This window comes from Neophocaena asiaeorientalis, unplaced genomic scaffold (genome assembly GCF_003031525.2).
Source record: "Neophocaena asiaeorientalis asiaeorientalis breed wild unplaced genomic scaffold, Neophocaena_asiaeorientalis_V1.1 scaffold230, whole genome shotgun sequence".
In the NCBI taxonomy this organism is placed as follows: domain Eukaryota; kingdom Metazoa; phylum Chordata; class Mammalia; order Artiodactyla; family Phocoenidae; genus Neophocaena; species Neophocaena asiaeorientalis.
This window is the reverse complement of record NW_020175186.1, coordinates 5,553,636-5,566,902: the sequence shown is the minus strand read 5'-3', so window position 1 is coordinate 5,566,902 and position 13,267 is coordinate 5,553,636. Positions and strand designations below refer to the sequence as shown.

The window sequence follows — 13,267 nt, the reverse complement described above, 5'->3', positions numbered from 1 at the left end:
GCTTGTCTGCTCACTCGCCGGGGCAGGCGGGGGCTGGGAACTAAGGCTCGGGCTTCGGTCGGAGCGCAGGGAGAGGACTGGGGTTGGCGGCGTGAACACAGCCTGTGGGGGTTAGTGCACCACGGCTAGCCGGGAGGGAGACGGGGAAAAAGTCTGGACCTGCCAAAGAGGCAAGAGACTTAACACTTCCCTCTTTGTTTCCTGGTGCGTGAGGAGAGGGGATTAAGAGCGCTGCTTAAAGGAGCTCCAGAGACAGGCGCGAGCTGCCGCTAACAGCGCGGACACCAGAGACGGGAATGAGACACTAAGGCTGCTGCTGCCGCCACCAAGAAGCCTGTGTGGGAGCACAGGTCACTTTCCACACCTCCCCTCCCGGGAGCCTGTGCAGCCCGCCACTGCCAGGGTCCCGGGATCGAGGGACAACTTCCCCGGAAGAATGCACGGCGCACCTCAGGCTGGTGCAACGTCACGCAGGTCTCTGCTGCCGCAGGCCCGCCCCGCACTCCATGCCCCTCCCTCTCCCCAGCCTGAGTGAGCCAGAGACCCAGAATCAGAGGCTACTTTAACCCCGTCCTGTCTGAGCGAAGAAGAGGCGACCTACACGCAGAGGCGGGTCCAAATCCAAAGCTGAACACCGGGAGCTGTGCGAACAAAGAAGAGAAAGGGAAATCTCTCCCAGCAGACTCAGGAGCAGATTAAATCTACACAATCAACTTGATGTACCCTGCACCTGTGGAATACCTGAATAGACAACGAATCATCCCAAATTGAGGAGGTGGACTTTGAGAGCAAGATTTATTATTTTTTCCCCTTTTTCTCTTTTTGTGAGTGTGTATGTGTATGCTTCTGTGTGAGTTTTGTCTGTATAACTTTGCTTTCACCATTTGTCCTAGGGTTCTATCCATCCATTTTTTGTTATTACGATTTAAAAAATTTTTTTTCTTAATGATTATTCTTTTATTTTAATAACTTTATTTTATTTTAGCTTTATTTATTTTATTTTATCTTCTTTCTTCCTTTCTTTTTACTTTTTCGCCCTTTTATTCTGAGCCCTGTGGATGAAAGACTCTTGGTGCTACAGCCAGGAGTCAGTGCTGTGCCTCTGAGGTGGGAGAGTCAACTTCAGGACACTGGTCCACAAGGGACCTCCCAGCTCCACATAATATCAAACGGGGAAAATCACCCAGAGTTCTCCATCTCAACACCAACACCCAGCTTCACTCAATGACCAGCAAGCTACAGTGCTGGACAACCTATGCCAAACAACTAGCAAGACAGGAACACAACCCCACCCATTAGCAGAGAGGCTTTTTTTTCAAGTGCTCATGGAACATTCTCCAGGATAGATCATATCTTGGGTCACAAATCAAGCCTTGGTAAATTTAAGAAAATTGAAACTGTATCAAGGATGTTTTCCGACCACAACACTATGAGAATAGATATCAATTACAGGAAAAGATCTGTAAAAAATACAAACACATGGAGGCGAAACAGTACACTACTTAATAAAGAACTGATCACTGAAGATATCAAGGAGGAAATCAAAAAATACCTGAGAAAGACAAATACCGTATGCTAACATATATATATAGAATCCAAAAAAATTAAGTCATGAAGAATCTAGGGGTAAGAAAGGAATAAAGACATAGACCTACTAGAGAATGGGCTTGAGGATATGGGGAGGGGGAAGGGTAAGCTGTGACAAAGTGAGAGAGTGGCATGGACATATATACACTACCAAACGTAAAATAGCTAGCTAGCGGGAAGCGGCCGCATAGCACAGGGAGATCAGCTCGGTGCTTTGTGACCACCTAGAGGGATGGGATAGGGAGGGTGGGAGGGAGGGAGATGCAAGAGGGAAGAGATATGGGAACATATGTATATGTATAACTGATTCACTTTGTTATAAAGCAGAAACTAACACACCATTGTAAAGCAGTTATACTCCAATAAAGATGTAAAAATAAAAAAGTTCAGATAGCAGATTACAGTATATGAGTGAGTGTGTGTGTAGGTGTGTGTTAAGTATGGCTAAAGGAATAAACTCCTTCAAAGCAACAGCAACAACCAAATAGAAACCTCTTCTAGTCTTACCAGCAGACAAACTAAATTTCCCAGTCTAGAGCGAAAAGACAACTTCTGGAACAAAAATATTTTCTTGGTGTGTAACCACAATAAAGAGACTATGGGATAGGAAAGCATGTTCTTAGACTCTTTTTTTTTTTTTTTCCACCTATAAATGGGCACAATAATAGAACTACCTCATAGGTTTATAGTGAGGTTTAGAAGATGTAATATAGGCAAAATGCTTAGCAAATGCCTAGAAAATAATCACGTAATACACGAAACCATTATCACAACCACTGGCACCACTTGAGGTCCCTGTTCATTCTTTGACCACCACATCCTGCACAACCACAAGCTGCTCTTTCATCCAGAAGGATTTAATGATTACTCTAGAAACTATTAGGTCCCAGTTTCAATTTTAGGAATATCCATGAGAGTCTATACGATCGCTGGAATCAATCTGGATTTTGTTTATCAAGGCAATGTATAACAGGAACAAGTTATAAAATAATTACAGTCACTTTGGTTTTTAGATGATTTATGCTTGTTTGCGTAAAGCTTTAACATGCTTTTGCTTAAAGTGGATTTTAATTCTCAGCTTCCATTACGGCCTCAAACCGGTTTTATTTATCAGAATTGTTTCACATGTAGACTTCCATTATTTCTCCTGATATTTTCCACAAAGAGCATGTGTGGCATAATATAATACAAAATAACAGTAATATTTACATATATTGTAGGCTTACAGTATACCAGGCAGTCCATAAAATGGAAAACTGATACATAAAGGGGTGGTGGAATTGTGTTCTGCAGACTATGTGCTCAAATTCTAGAGAGTCATTATACTACCCCTATTGAGGGAGACAGAGAGGAAGAAAGAAGGAAGGGTCTACATTCTATTCCTAACACTCAAATCTTCAACAAGTACTGAATAAAAATGCAATAGGACTATTATATTTCCATCTAGAAAAAAGTTATAATAAAATCTTGTAATACTTATTTGTTATTTCTGTGTTTTAAAATTCTCATTTTTATTTTAAAATGATACATATATTTTAAAATTAAATGATAAAATTCATATATTTTATAAAAATTAAATTAAGTGTTTATATATGTATATATATTCAAAAATGCCCACATACTGACATCTATAGGCAATAGGGAGTAAGAAAAAAATAAGTTGCAAAAACTGTTAAAAGCTGGAGAAGGTACAGAATTCTCATGGCGAGGAAAGCTATCAGACAGAATGGCAAAGCGGGACTTTTGAAACTTCTGAATCTCTCCACCTCCTTTTTCAGACTTATTTCTGCACATTCTCACTGCTCCCATGCTTTAGGTGGCCCCAATCTCCTGTCCCACAACTTGCTCAGTTCTACTCCGACCACCCCCCCTCCACCAAATGGGATTTGCATAAACTATGTAGAGCTACTCTTGGGCCCTATTTGGCACTGAACTGAAGCTTGAATTCTAAAGAACTGTTGGGTCCAGCGACACTGTGATAGGGTTTCTCAGCTGTTGAGTACATTTTACCATAGAATTTCATGGTTACAAGGGATTTTAAAAGGCAGCTGTTTCACACATCTTCCATCCCCAATTATAAATATAAAAATACCTCACCCTACAGGAAGGTATTCTTTTCATGTGGTTACCAGATTGTATTGTCATAACATCACAGATAGAAAACCTTGCCACTATCTCAGGCATTCTTTTCCTTTACAGAGAACTCGATATACTAAAATCCATTAGTACACAGAGTCCAAAACTGCCTTCTCAAAATCTCTACCCACCATCCACTGTAGAGAGTAAAATGTTTTATTCCTTTTTATTTTCAAGACAGCTTTTCAGAAACTTCAGGGTACTCTCCTATCTCCCAGGGTCTCTATTTTTTGGTTACTTACTCTCACTCCTCACATAGTATGGCTTAAAAGTCTCTCCATCAACCGGACTCTTCTATGAATATTACCTAAGCTGTCTAAATATTTCTTAAATGTAACAATCAAGAGTCAATGCAACTTTCTCCTTCTCATGTAAAAGTATGCGTGCATGTGCACACGCACACATGTACACTACACACACAAACACACATATACACATTCCTTTCTCTGTACCTCTTTGGCAGAAAGACATGCTGCTCTCACTACCTGGTTGTTTACGACCATGCCATATCCTCTGCGTTTACTTACTTACAATCTAGTACAGCTACACAGAGGGACTTTATTAGTTGCCTGTTGGTTACAATTCCAAGAAGGAAATTCTAACTGATTCAGTTTTGTTTTGGTAGAGACACCTATAAGGTAATTAACTGTAGCCCATGATGTCAGAGACACATAAAAGCAGCATGACTTCTAGGGACTACTTCGCCAGGTAAGGGCCAGGCGACAAGGATCCCAGAGGACATGTAGTTACTGAGAACTGGGTGTATACGGCATCCGCAATACATTTTAGTCCTTCAGGCTCTGATAATACTTCTAAATTTGCCATCAGTTAATACTTTTTATAGTCTGAGATAACTTTTTTCTCTTTTACTGTTTATTAATCTCTTTTATTTTGGAAATGAGATATATAGCCTCTTTCACATTCAGATAACCATGATTTTTATAACTCTAACTAAACAGCAAAAATCAAATGTATTATACTTTTGAGAAATCACCTATTGTTAGGATTTATTGAATTTTCCATGCTGACTTTGTGTACATTATACAAGTTATGCATTTTAACCAATTTTATAATTTTGGATAAAACTTTGAAGTCACAATACCAAAATATATGCTCCATTTAACACATTCATTGAAAAACTTGGTCCATCATCTGGCTATCTGTATACCATGCCAAACGTAGAGATGATGGCCTGAAATTCTTAATAACTCTAACCATGTTTTTCCTCATTTGCCTGGATATTTTGTCTGTCATGTAGAAACAACCATAGCTAACTTAAGAAAATATCAGTAAGCTAAAGGAACAGGTTTTTCCTTATTCACATCACGCATAAGCCTGTCTCTTCATCTGTGTCTCTCCTGCAATAAAGAAAGGCTGATTTCGTTGCTCTTTCACTCCATAGTCCTCACTGATGAGATCTCTCTGTCTCTTCTCTAGGGGACCTTTCCTCAACCTGGTCTATGTCTCTTTCTTTCTGCCTTGAACAATGTTGTCAGAACAATTCCCCTAATATAATTCTTTAATTATATCATTGTTTTACAGAGTTACATGAATGGGTTTTCTGTTGCTTATGCTGAAGTCCACACTGAGCTAACCTTTGAGTGGTCCCAGTCTATGCACAACAGCTTTATTTTCTGATCTTTCCTGACTCATTCCGTCTTCCTCAGTCACTGCAACCCTCTCACTGGTATTGCACATGCATTATGCCGAAGTCATTTCTACTTTTATGTTTTTGTTTATTATCTTTTCCCAACATGGAAGACTCTACAAAAAGTGATAATTTTCAATGACTCTTGACTCTTTGTAATAGGGAAGAACATTTTGTATTCTATTACAAGTTGATCACTAAAGGGATGTTGCCTATAAGCTTAAATTATACATAATGGTCCATCTCTGGGAACCCTACATCCCAGGTAATGAGCATTAAGCTAAAATACCTTTGTTTAGCTCACAGGAAACATCCTGACCAGGTCTACCTGTGAGTGACTGCAGGGAAGAAAAAATTAACACATGCCCTCCGGAGGCTGCCGTTTTAGTATATAAAAGGAGCCTGAACTCTAACTCAGGCAAGATGGTTCTTCGGGGCACAAGCCCACGATCTTCTCGGTTTTTATGGCTTTCTGAATAAAGTCACTATTTCTTGCCTCAAGAACTCGTCTCTTGATTACTGGCCTGTTGTGCAGGGAGCAGTACAAGCTTAGGCTTGGTAACATTTTGACTAGCTATTTCTATTGCAAATATTGTTTATAATTCTCCACTAACTCAGTGAATCACATATATTTGTGTGATATTGAGCACAGGTGTTTTAAAAAGTGGATTATTTCAAACCAATAAAATAATTTAAAATCATGTAATTCTGGAAACATGCTCAGACCCATATTTTATGACATCTTTTTAATACTGGACTTTGGAGAGAATTTCATGTTCAACAAATAATGATTCCATTTAAATAATAACAAGAGTCAATATAAGATGCTTGATTTGATTTTTAACATGTCATCGCCTCAATGCCATGAGGTTTCTGGGTCAAGAGGCAAGGACAGTGGAGAAGATAGAAGATTGTGAGAAGGGACTACATAGTGTAGCGTCTGTCAACTTTTTAAACAGCTTTTTGCTTTGGATCAGTAAACTATCTTGAAAGGGTATGGCTATGGGTAAGACACAGCAGAGCAAATTCCAATTAACACAACTCTCATCAATTCACTTAAGCATTTTGAGCAACAATTTCCCATTTACTGAATGGGGACAATAATATTTAATTTATACTTGTGGTGTTGAAACAAGAAAAAAAATAAAGCATCTAGTAGAGCCTCTAGTAAATGTATAACAAATAACAAATGCTGGCTTGTTTCTACCTTAAAATACCTTGGCTTTTTTTTTTTTTTCCCTTGAGAAGCAATTTCAAGTCATATAGTTTTTTTAATACTGCATAGAAATCTAGCTCATAGTTCACTTCCTTCCAAAATAAACACGGCAACAATAATAAAACTGTTCCAATTCTACTGCGTTAAGTTTACCCCATTTCTTACCACCCCCCACCACTATCGCCATGATCAAGTTTTGATATTATTAAAAAAGGCCAAAGTCCTCTACAAGTTATAAACTTCAGATCACAGAATCTGAAAAAAAAAAACACAAAAAACGACGGCCCACTGATGTCATTGTTATTGGATCTATTGATGGGCAGACTTATGTGGGCCCATCTTAGTGGGACGATAAAGGAAATACTCCAGATCCTTAACGGTTGAATTGAGATCTGCAGACAAGCAGCATCAGTATCAGGATCACCCATCACCAGGGAACGTGTTAGAAATGCAGAATCTCAAGAGCCACCCTACACTTATTTTATAAGGATCTACATTTGAACAAGATTCTTATACATTAAAGTGTAAGTAAGAATATAAAGAAATGAATGCATTTAGAATAAACTTATTCTTGTGAAGTCTCTGAATGGAGTTTGGCTATGGAGGAAAAGAACTAAGAAAATAAAAGGAAAACACAGCCTTACCTTTGTTTCTGACCTATTTCCAGAAGCTTCTGAACATCAGTTTTGGCAGATTTCTCATCGTTTTTCAAATTCTGATAAGAAAAGTGGGAAAAGGAAGTCTTATTCATGTGATAAATTGAAGCTTACTTTACTTTTGTGTTTATGGCACAAGGGGTGGCTGCACTTATGCCCTGAAATAAGAATGTACAAACGAGGCCATGATGGTCCCCATGGCTCTCAGGATGCACATAGGCTCTCAGGATGCACAGTTTATGACACCAAGTGGTGCAAGTGCTACACAGTGAGTGAAAGGGAATGAACTGAGATTCAGCCTTTAGAGGTTCAGTGGAGGAGAAAGTACTCTCCAAATACCTAGGTCTCTTTATAAGTGAATATAAAACATATCTTCTGCTCTTCATTTGAAGTTTTACTATGTTCTCTGCAGGCACGTTAAACTGGTTCTGGCATAGTTTCTACAAACACAAGGGGATATAAAAGGCCTCCCTAAATAAGCTAAGTAATAATACATCAGGATGAAAGCAGTCAAATGGCATGCACCTGTTTGGTCTTGTCTATTTATTATTTATGAGTAACGCATTAGAATGCACAGAAAAACTAGGGCCGTTTAGAATTGTAACTGTTCTATATAGATAGTGTATTAAAGAAAAAAACAGTCATTACTGTTTATTTACTCTGGCAAATTCAGCATTGACAGACCCTGAATTAAAAGAGAAAAGCCCACTGAGCTTTTCTCATTAGAGAATCTGACCCGTTAATCCTTCCCTGAAAACTTTCTTACTTATACTTAGTATATTATTTAACAGGGTGACCTATTCTTTTTGATATTAAAAGTTAAAACAGACGCAATAATATTGTTTGTAAAAAGAGCAGCTATGACAGGTAAGGAACTGCCAATAACAAGAATGGCAAACATGTTGCTTACCTAATATTTAATTAACAACAAAGCCATAGTGTCTGCCTTCACCACTTTTTCAACCTAATGCTAGAAACAATTTTCATGTAGTAAGTTAAGCATTCTGAGATGGATGTGGTGGGGTGAGCATCACAAGAGAACCCTTTTCCCTAAAATGACTGATTGATATCATTATTAGGAAGCAGCAAATAAAAGGTGCTCTGTTTATTTGAAAACAGTAGCTTGATGTAAAACACAAAAAAGCAGGTTTGGGGGAAAATCACCAATTATGGGATTTACAGTTCAAAGTGCATCATGGCCACATGACCTGGGACAGGTCACAAAATCTGCACTTTGACTTCCTTATCTGATAAACAGGGATGAGGATTTTGAAGAGCCTACATTAGACAGTTACTGGAAAACTCAAAGGGGATAATAGATGTGTGACAGCACTTGGTGAAAAGTATAATAAAAATATGCTTATTCATTTTACCATCTGCTTGCTACACTCCAGGCATTCTGAAGGAAACAAAGATTAAAAGGGCATGGCACTATCCTCAAGAAATTAAAAACAAAACAAAACATGAAATGAAGAAATGAAAATATGAAAAGGGTAGGTATGCAGATGAGGGTGTGAAAAATGTATCCAATTAGAGGAACTCACTAGTATTTGATTATTATTTCCCCAGCAATGTCCAGAGAAGTGGGGTATACGTCTTGGAAAATAATTTTGATGACTTTAAGGATACCAAAGATTGATATACCTACTACTTAATTAATACAATGTTTATACATGGATCTATATTGTGATGCCATCCAGGTGCTATGGTTACAGAGATGAACAAGGCTTTCAAAGCACATGTCTTTATGAAGCCCCATTGGAAAAAAATATGAAAAAAATGTGTACAAAGGGCAATATATTTATTTATTTACTATGAGTTTGAAACCTGGAATCAACATTTATTAGATGTATGACTTTGGGAGATTCCTGTGGCCCCTTTGAATTTCATTTCCTCACTGTACAATGAGTAAAATATTATCTTATTTTGTGAAAATCTTGTTGAAGGGATTTAATAAGATAAAAATTAAATAAAAAACACCTTGCACAATGGCTGTCACAAAATAAATAGAAGGCATTTTAAAAGATTGCAATTACATTTAGTGATAGATGTATTACCCTTTCAAAAAGTAACTCCACAAAATTGTACATTTATTTCAAGTAATTTCCTAGACTGTAATTCGATGTCTTTTTTTTGGATTCTATATATATGTTAGCATACGGTATTTACGGTATTTGTTTTTCTCTTTCTGACTTACTTCACTCTGTATGACGGTCTCTAGGTCCATCCACTTCACTACAAATAACTCAATTTCGTTTCTTGCTATGGCTGAGTAATATTCCATTGTATATATGTGCCACATCTTCTTTATCCATTCATCTGTCGATGGACACTTAGGGTGACTTAACTTAGGCTGCTAGTATAGAGATACTGAGTGTCCTGCCTGGAAGTACTGACCACTCATGGGCATTTATTTCACCATAAGCTTGAAAAATTCTCAACGTGCCAGGTGCTTCATGCCTCTAAGAAGGTGCAAGTGTCTTAAATATTCTTTGAAGTCTCATAAAACTTGTGAATTTCTACTTAATGAAAAGGTAGCATTCTGGCCTCAATTTCCTATATGGAAATCAATATGCACCCATTTTCATCCTAGTCAGTGCGTCCCTAATGCTCTGTGCAAACTTCTACCATAGAACTGTTATTCCTGCACTGTTACCATCTTGCTACCTGTCACTGTATCCTACTGGAGTGTGAGTAAATTTTCTGCTATTTTCATGTTCTCAAGATGTAATACAACTTCTGGAACAAGAGCTTGGGTGTTGGGCTCAAAATACCAGATCCACCTCCTAACTTCCTCTGTGCTCTCAGATTCCAAGCCCTTTTCTAACTCTGTTTTCTCACTTGTAAAATGAGGCTAATAATAATCATAGCATAATCATCATGTGAAAATTAATTTAAAATTGGAGAAAGAGGACCTAACACAAGAGACCACATTCAATAAACTGTAGTGCTTACTGACACCATAATCATCACCATGGGACTAAAAAGCTAAGAACAATGGTGATTACACAAGGTTCAGAAACTTGGTTCAGTGCGATAACTAACAGACCGGCTGTGGAGTCAGACTGCCTGCATTTAAACTCTGGTGTCCTTTGTGACATTCAAGCATGATTCCTCATGTGTAACAAGAAAACTCACATTTATAGTGCCTACCCTCATTGATATATTAGGAGAATTAAATCCTATAATACATACAAAGCTTTTAGTACCAGTATGTATTCAAAAATACAATGTTAAAGGAAAATATTAAAATATATTCTCAGATATTTCAGAAACTTTTCTTATCAGATACAGATCTTGTCTTTGGTTTTTGATTTAGATTTCACTGAGTACTAATACATTTTCACAGATGACACTTTCCTTTGCAAGGCATTTACCCATTTTAGTAATGAGGTTTATTAAAGAATTTTCAGAACTATCCTTTGTGGAATTTAAAGTTCTCTTCAAGAGATCATTTCTATATTCATTTATGACTCTTAGCCATAACTGCTTTTCATCATTTTGTAATATAAAAAACACAGGGGTCAAACTGATCTTAGAAACTGTGAGAAATTGATGGTTTTGCCAAGCACACAGTTTTCTCATTCCTGAATTTGCAAACCACAGATTCCCAGACTGCATTTCAAATGACATTTCTTTTCAAAGCTCATATAATAATAAATAATAACTCCCATGTTCAAGCCCAGAAATATATTCAAAACTGGTACAAAAAAAATGCAGAAGTCTTTACATGTTAACCCACTGAGACAAACCAGGTGACTCCTTACCCTTTGCTGCTGAGAAAATTAGTTTTCATCTCACCTGAAGGTTGACTTTAATTCCATCAAGTTCTCTTGATGTTTTTGTCAGCTGGCGGAGGATGGTGCTCCGCTCCTTCAAGACTTGCTTCAGCTGCTTTTCTAGCTCTCCAGAGTCCTGTCTAACACAGAAAGAAAAGGCATGAGGGCCCCCCAAATGCCTTCATTTGGCTCTAGCCACTTTGGCCATAATCACAGACCCTTGCATTCTAAGCAAAATCTAGATAAACTGAAACCAATTATTACTAGGATTTTTTTTTTTTTTTTTGCGGTACGCGGGCCTCTCACTGCTGTGGCCTCTACCGTTGCGGAGCACAGGCTCCGGACACACAGGCTCAGCGGCCATGGCTCACGAGCCCAGCCGCTCTGCGGCATGTGGGATCTTCCCAGACCGGGGCACAAACCCGTGTCCCCTACATCGGCAGGCGGACTCTCAACCACTGCGCCACCAGGGAAGCCCGGATGTTTTGTTTTTATTAGTTCATCTAAAAAGGGAAAATTGAAATACCAGTTTTTTTAAGAAACGTTTCATTTTGCATTGAGGACTATCCAGGCTACAGTTTTCAGAACAACACTGCACATCTTTTGCATGTATAACAGTTTATCAGATACCTCTTGGAAAATAGATATTTTCCATGACATTACACACTTTTTTCTAAGGTCACTGAAGTTTTACAGCAAGAGATTTGATTTGAACCAAGGTAGATCAGAGATATAGACAGGTTCTGACACTGGGGGGACAAACTTGGGGGTGGAACTAGAGCAGAATGGAGGGGCTTTGCTTCGCCCTTGGTTTGTAGGGAATGAAGTGCACTGAAAAGGCACCCCTTTCAAAATCTCTATTGCTATTAAAGAAAATACCTCTAGAAATCAGTCAATAACTATAGTAATTACAGTGAAATTTGAACAGACTTGTTATCTATTACAAGGAAGGAAAGACTTATTATCATACATATATAGGTACATTTTTCCCCCATTTTTCTCATATGGACTTTGCAAGATAATAAGACAGGTATTGTAATTCTAATTTTGCCGATATAAAAGACTGGGCTCAGAAAAATTAAGTTACTACCCTAAGATCCTACTTAAGGAATGAATGAACAAGTAGTGTGTATATTTGTGTGTGTGTGTGTATTTATATATATTATAGCAAGTGTGCACGTGTGGGGGAAGAATGTAGACAAGGAAACAGTTGTCAGTGCAGCACAGAACTATACCTCATAGGGAAAGGTTAAAAATAAGCTATTGGGAGTTGGGTGTCCTGTGAGGAGCTTCAGCACACGTCCCGAGCTGAGGTGTCGGCTCAGCCGTTTCACGGGGAGCTCTCGTTTGAAGGGCTGGTGGCAAGACTTCTACATACGCCCCGCTATGAGCGAGTGAAACAGACTAAACGCGAAGGGAAAAAAGGTGGATGGGCTAAGCCTGAAGAGAGATTGCCAGATTTATGTCCTTTCTAGATGAAATGTGGATCCTTTAGCAACAGGAGTATTTATACCTCAAAGTGGAAGTTAGGGGGACCTTGAAGATGGCGGAAGAGTAAGACGCGGAGATCACCTTCCTCCCCACACATACACCAGAAATACATCTACACGTGGAACAACTCCTACAGAACGCCTACTGAAGGCTGGCAGAAGACCTCAGACCTCCCAAAACGCAAGAAACTCCCCACGTACCTGGGTAGGGCAAAAGAAAAAAAGAAAAAACAGAGACAAAAGAATAGGCACGGCACCTGCACCAGTGGTAGGGAGCTGTGAAGGAGGAAAAGTTTCCACACACTAGAAGCCCATTCGCGGGCGGAGACTGCGGGAGGCGGAGGGGAGAGCTTCGGCGACGCGGAGGAGTGCACAGCAACAGGGGTGCGGAGGGCAAAGCGGGGAGATTCCCGCACAGAGGATCGGTGCCGACCTGCAATCACCAGCCCGAGAGGCTTGTCTGCTCAACCGCCGGGGCGGGCGGGGCTGGGAGCTCGGGCTCGGGTTTCGGTTTCGGTCTGAGCGCAGGGAGAGGACTGGGTTTGGCGGCTTGAACATAGCCTGAAGGGGTTAGTGCACCACAGCTAGCCGGGAGGGAGTCCGGGGAAAAGTCTGCACCTGACGAAGAGGCAAGAGACATTTTCTTACCTCTCTGTTTCCTGGTGCACGAGGAGAGGGGTTTAAGAGCGCTGCTTAAAGGAACTCCAGAGACGGGCGCGAGCCACGGCTAAAAGCGCGAACCCCAGAGACGGGCG

General features: G+C 39.5%; 1 protein-coding gene across 1 annotated transcript in view; it reads right to left on the bottom strand.

The window, feature by feature from the left end:
• LUZP2 (leucine zipper protein 2) overlaps window positions 1-13,267 on the bottom strand; it is a 428,758-nt gene that overhangs the window by 209,165 nt on the left and 206,326 nt on the right. The window contains exons 2-3 of the mRNA XM_024764721.1: window positions 11,045-11,162; window positions 7,232-7,302 (exon numbers count right to left, since the gene is read on the bottom strand). Of these exons, the coding sequence (XP_024620489.1) occupies window positions 7,232-7,302; window positions 11,045-11,162 (189 nt within the window). The remainder of the gene's footprint in view (window positions 1-7,231; window positions 7,303-11,044; window positions 11,163-13,267) is intronic.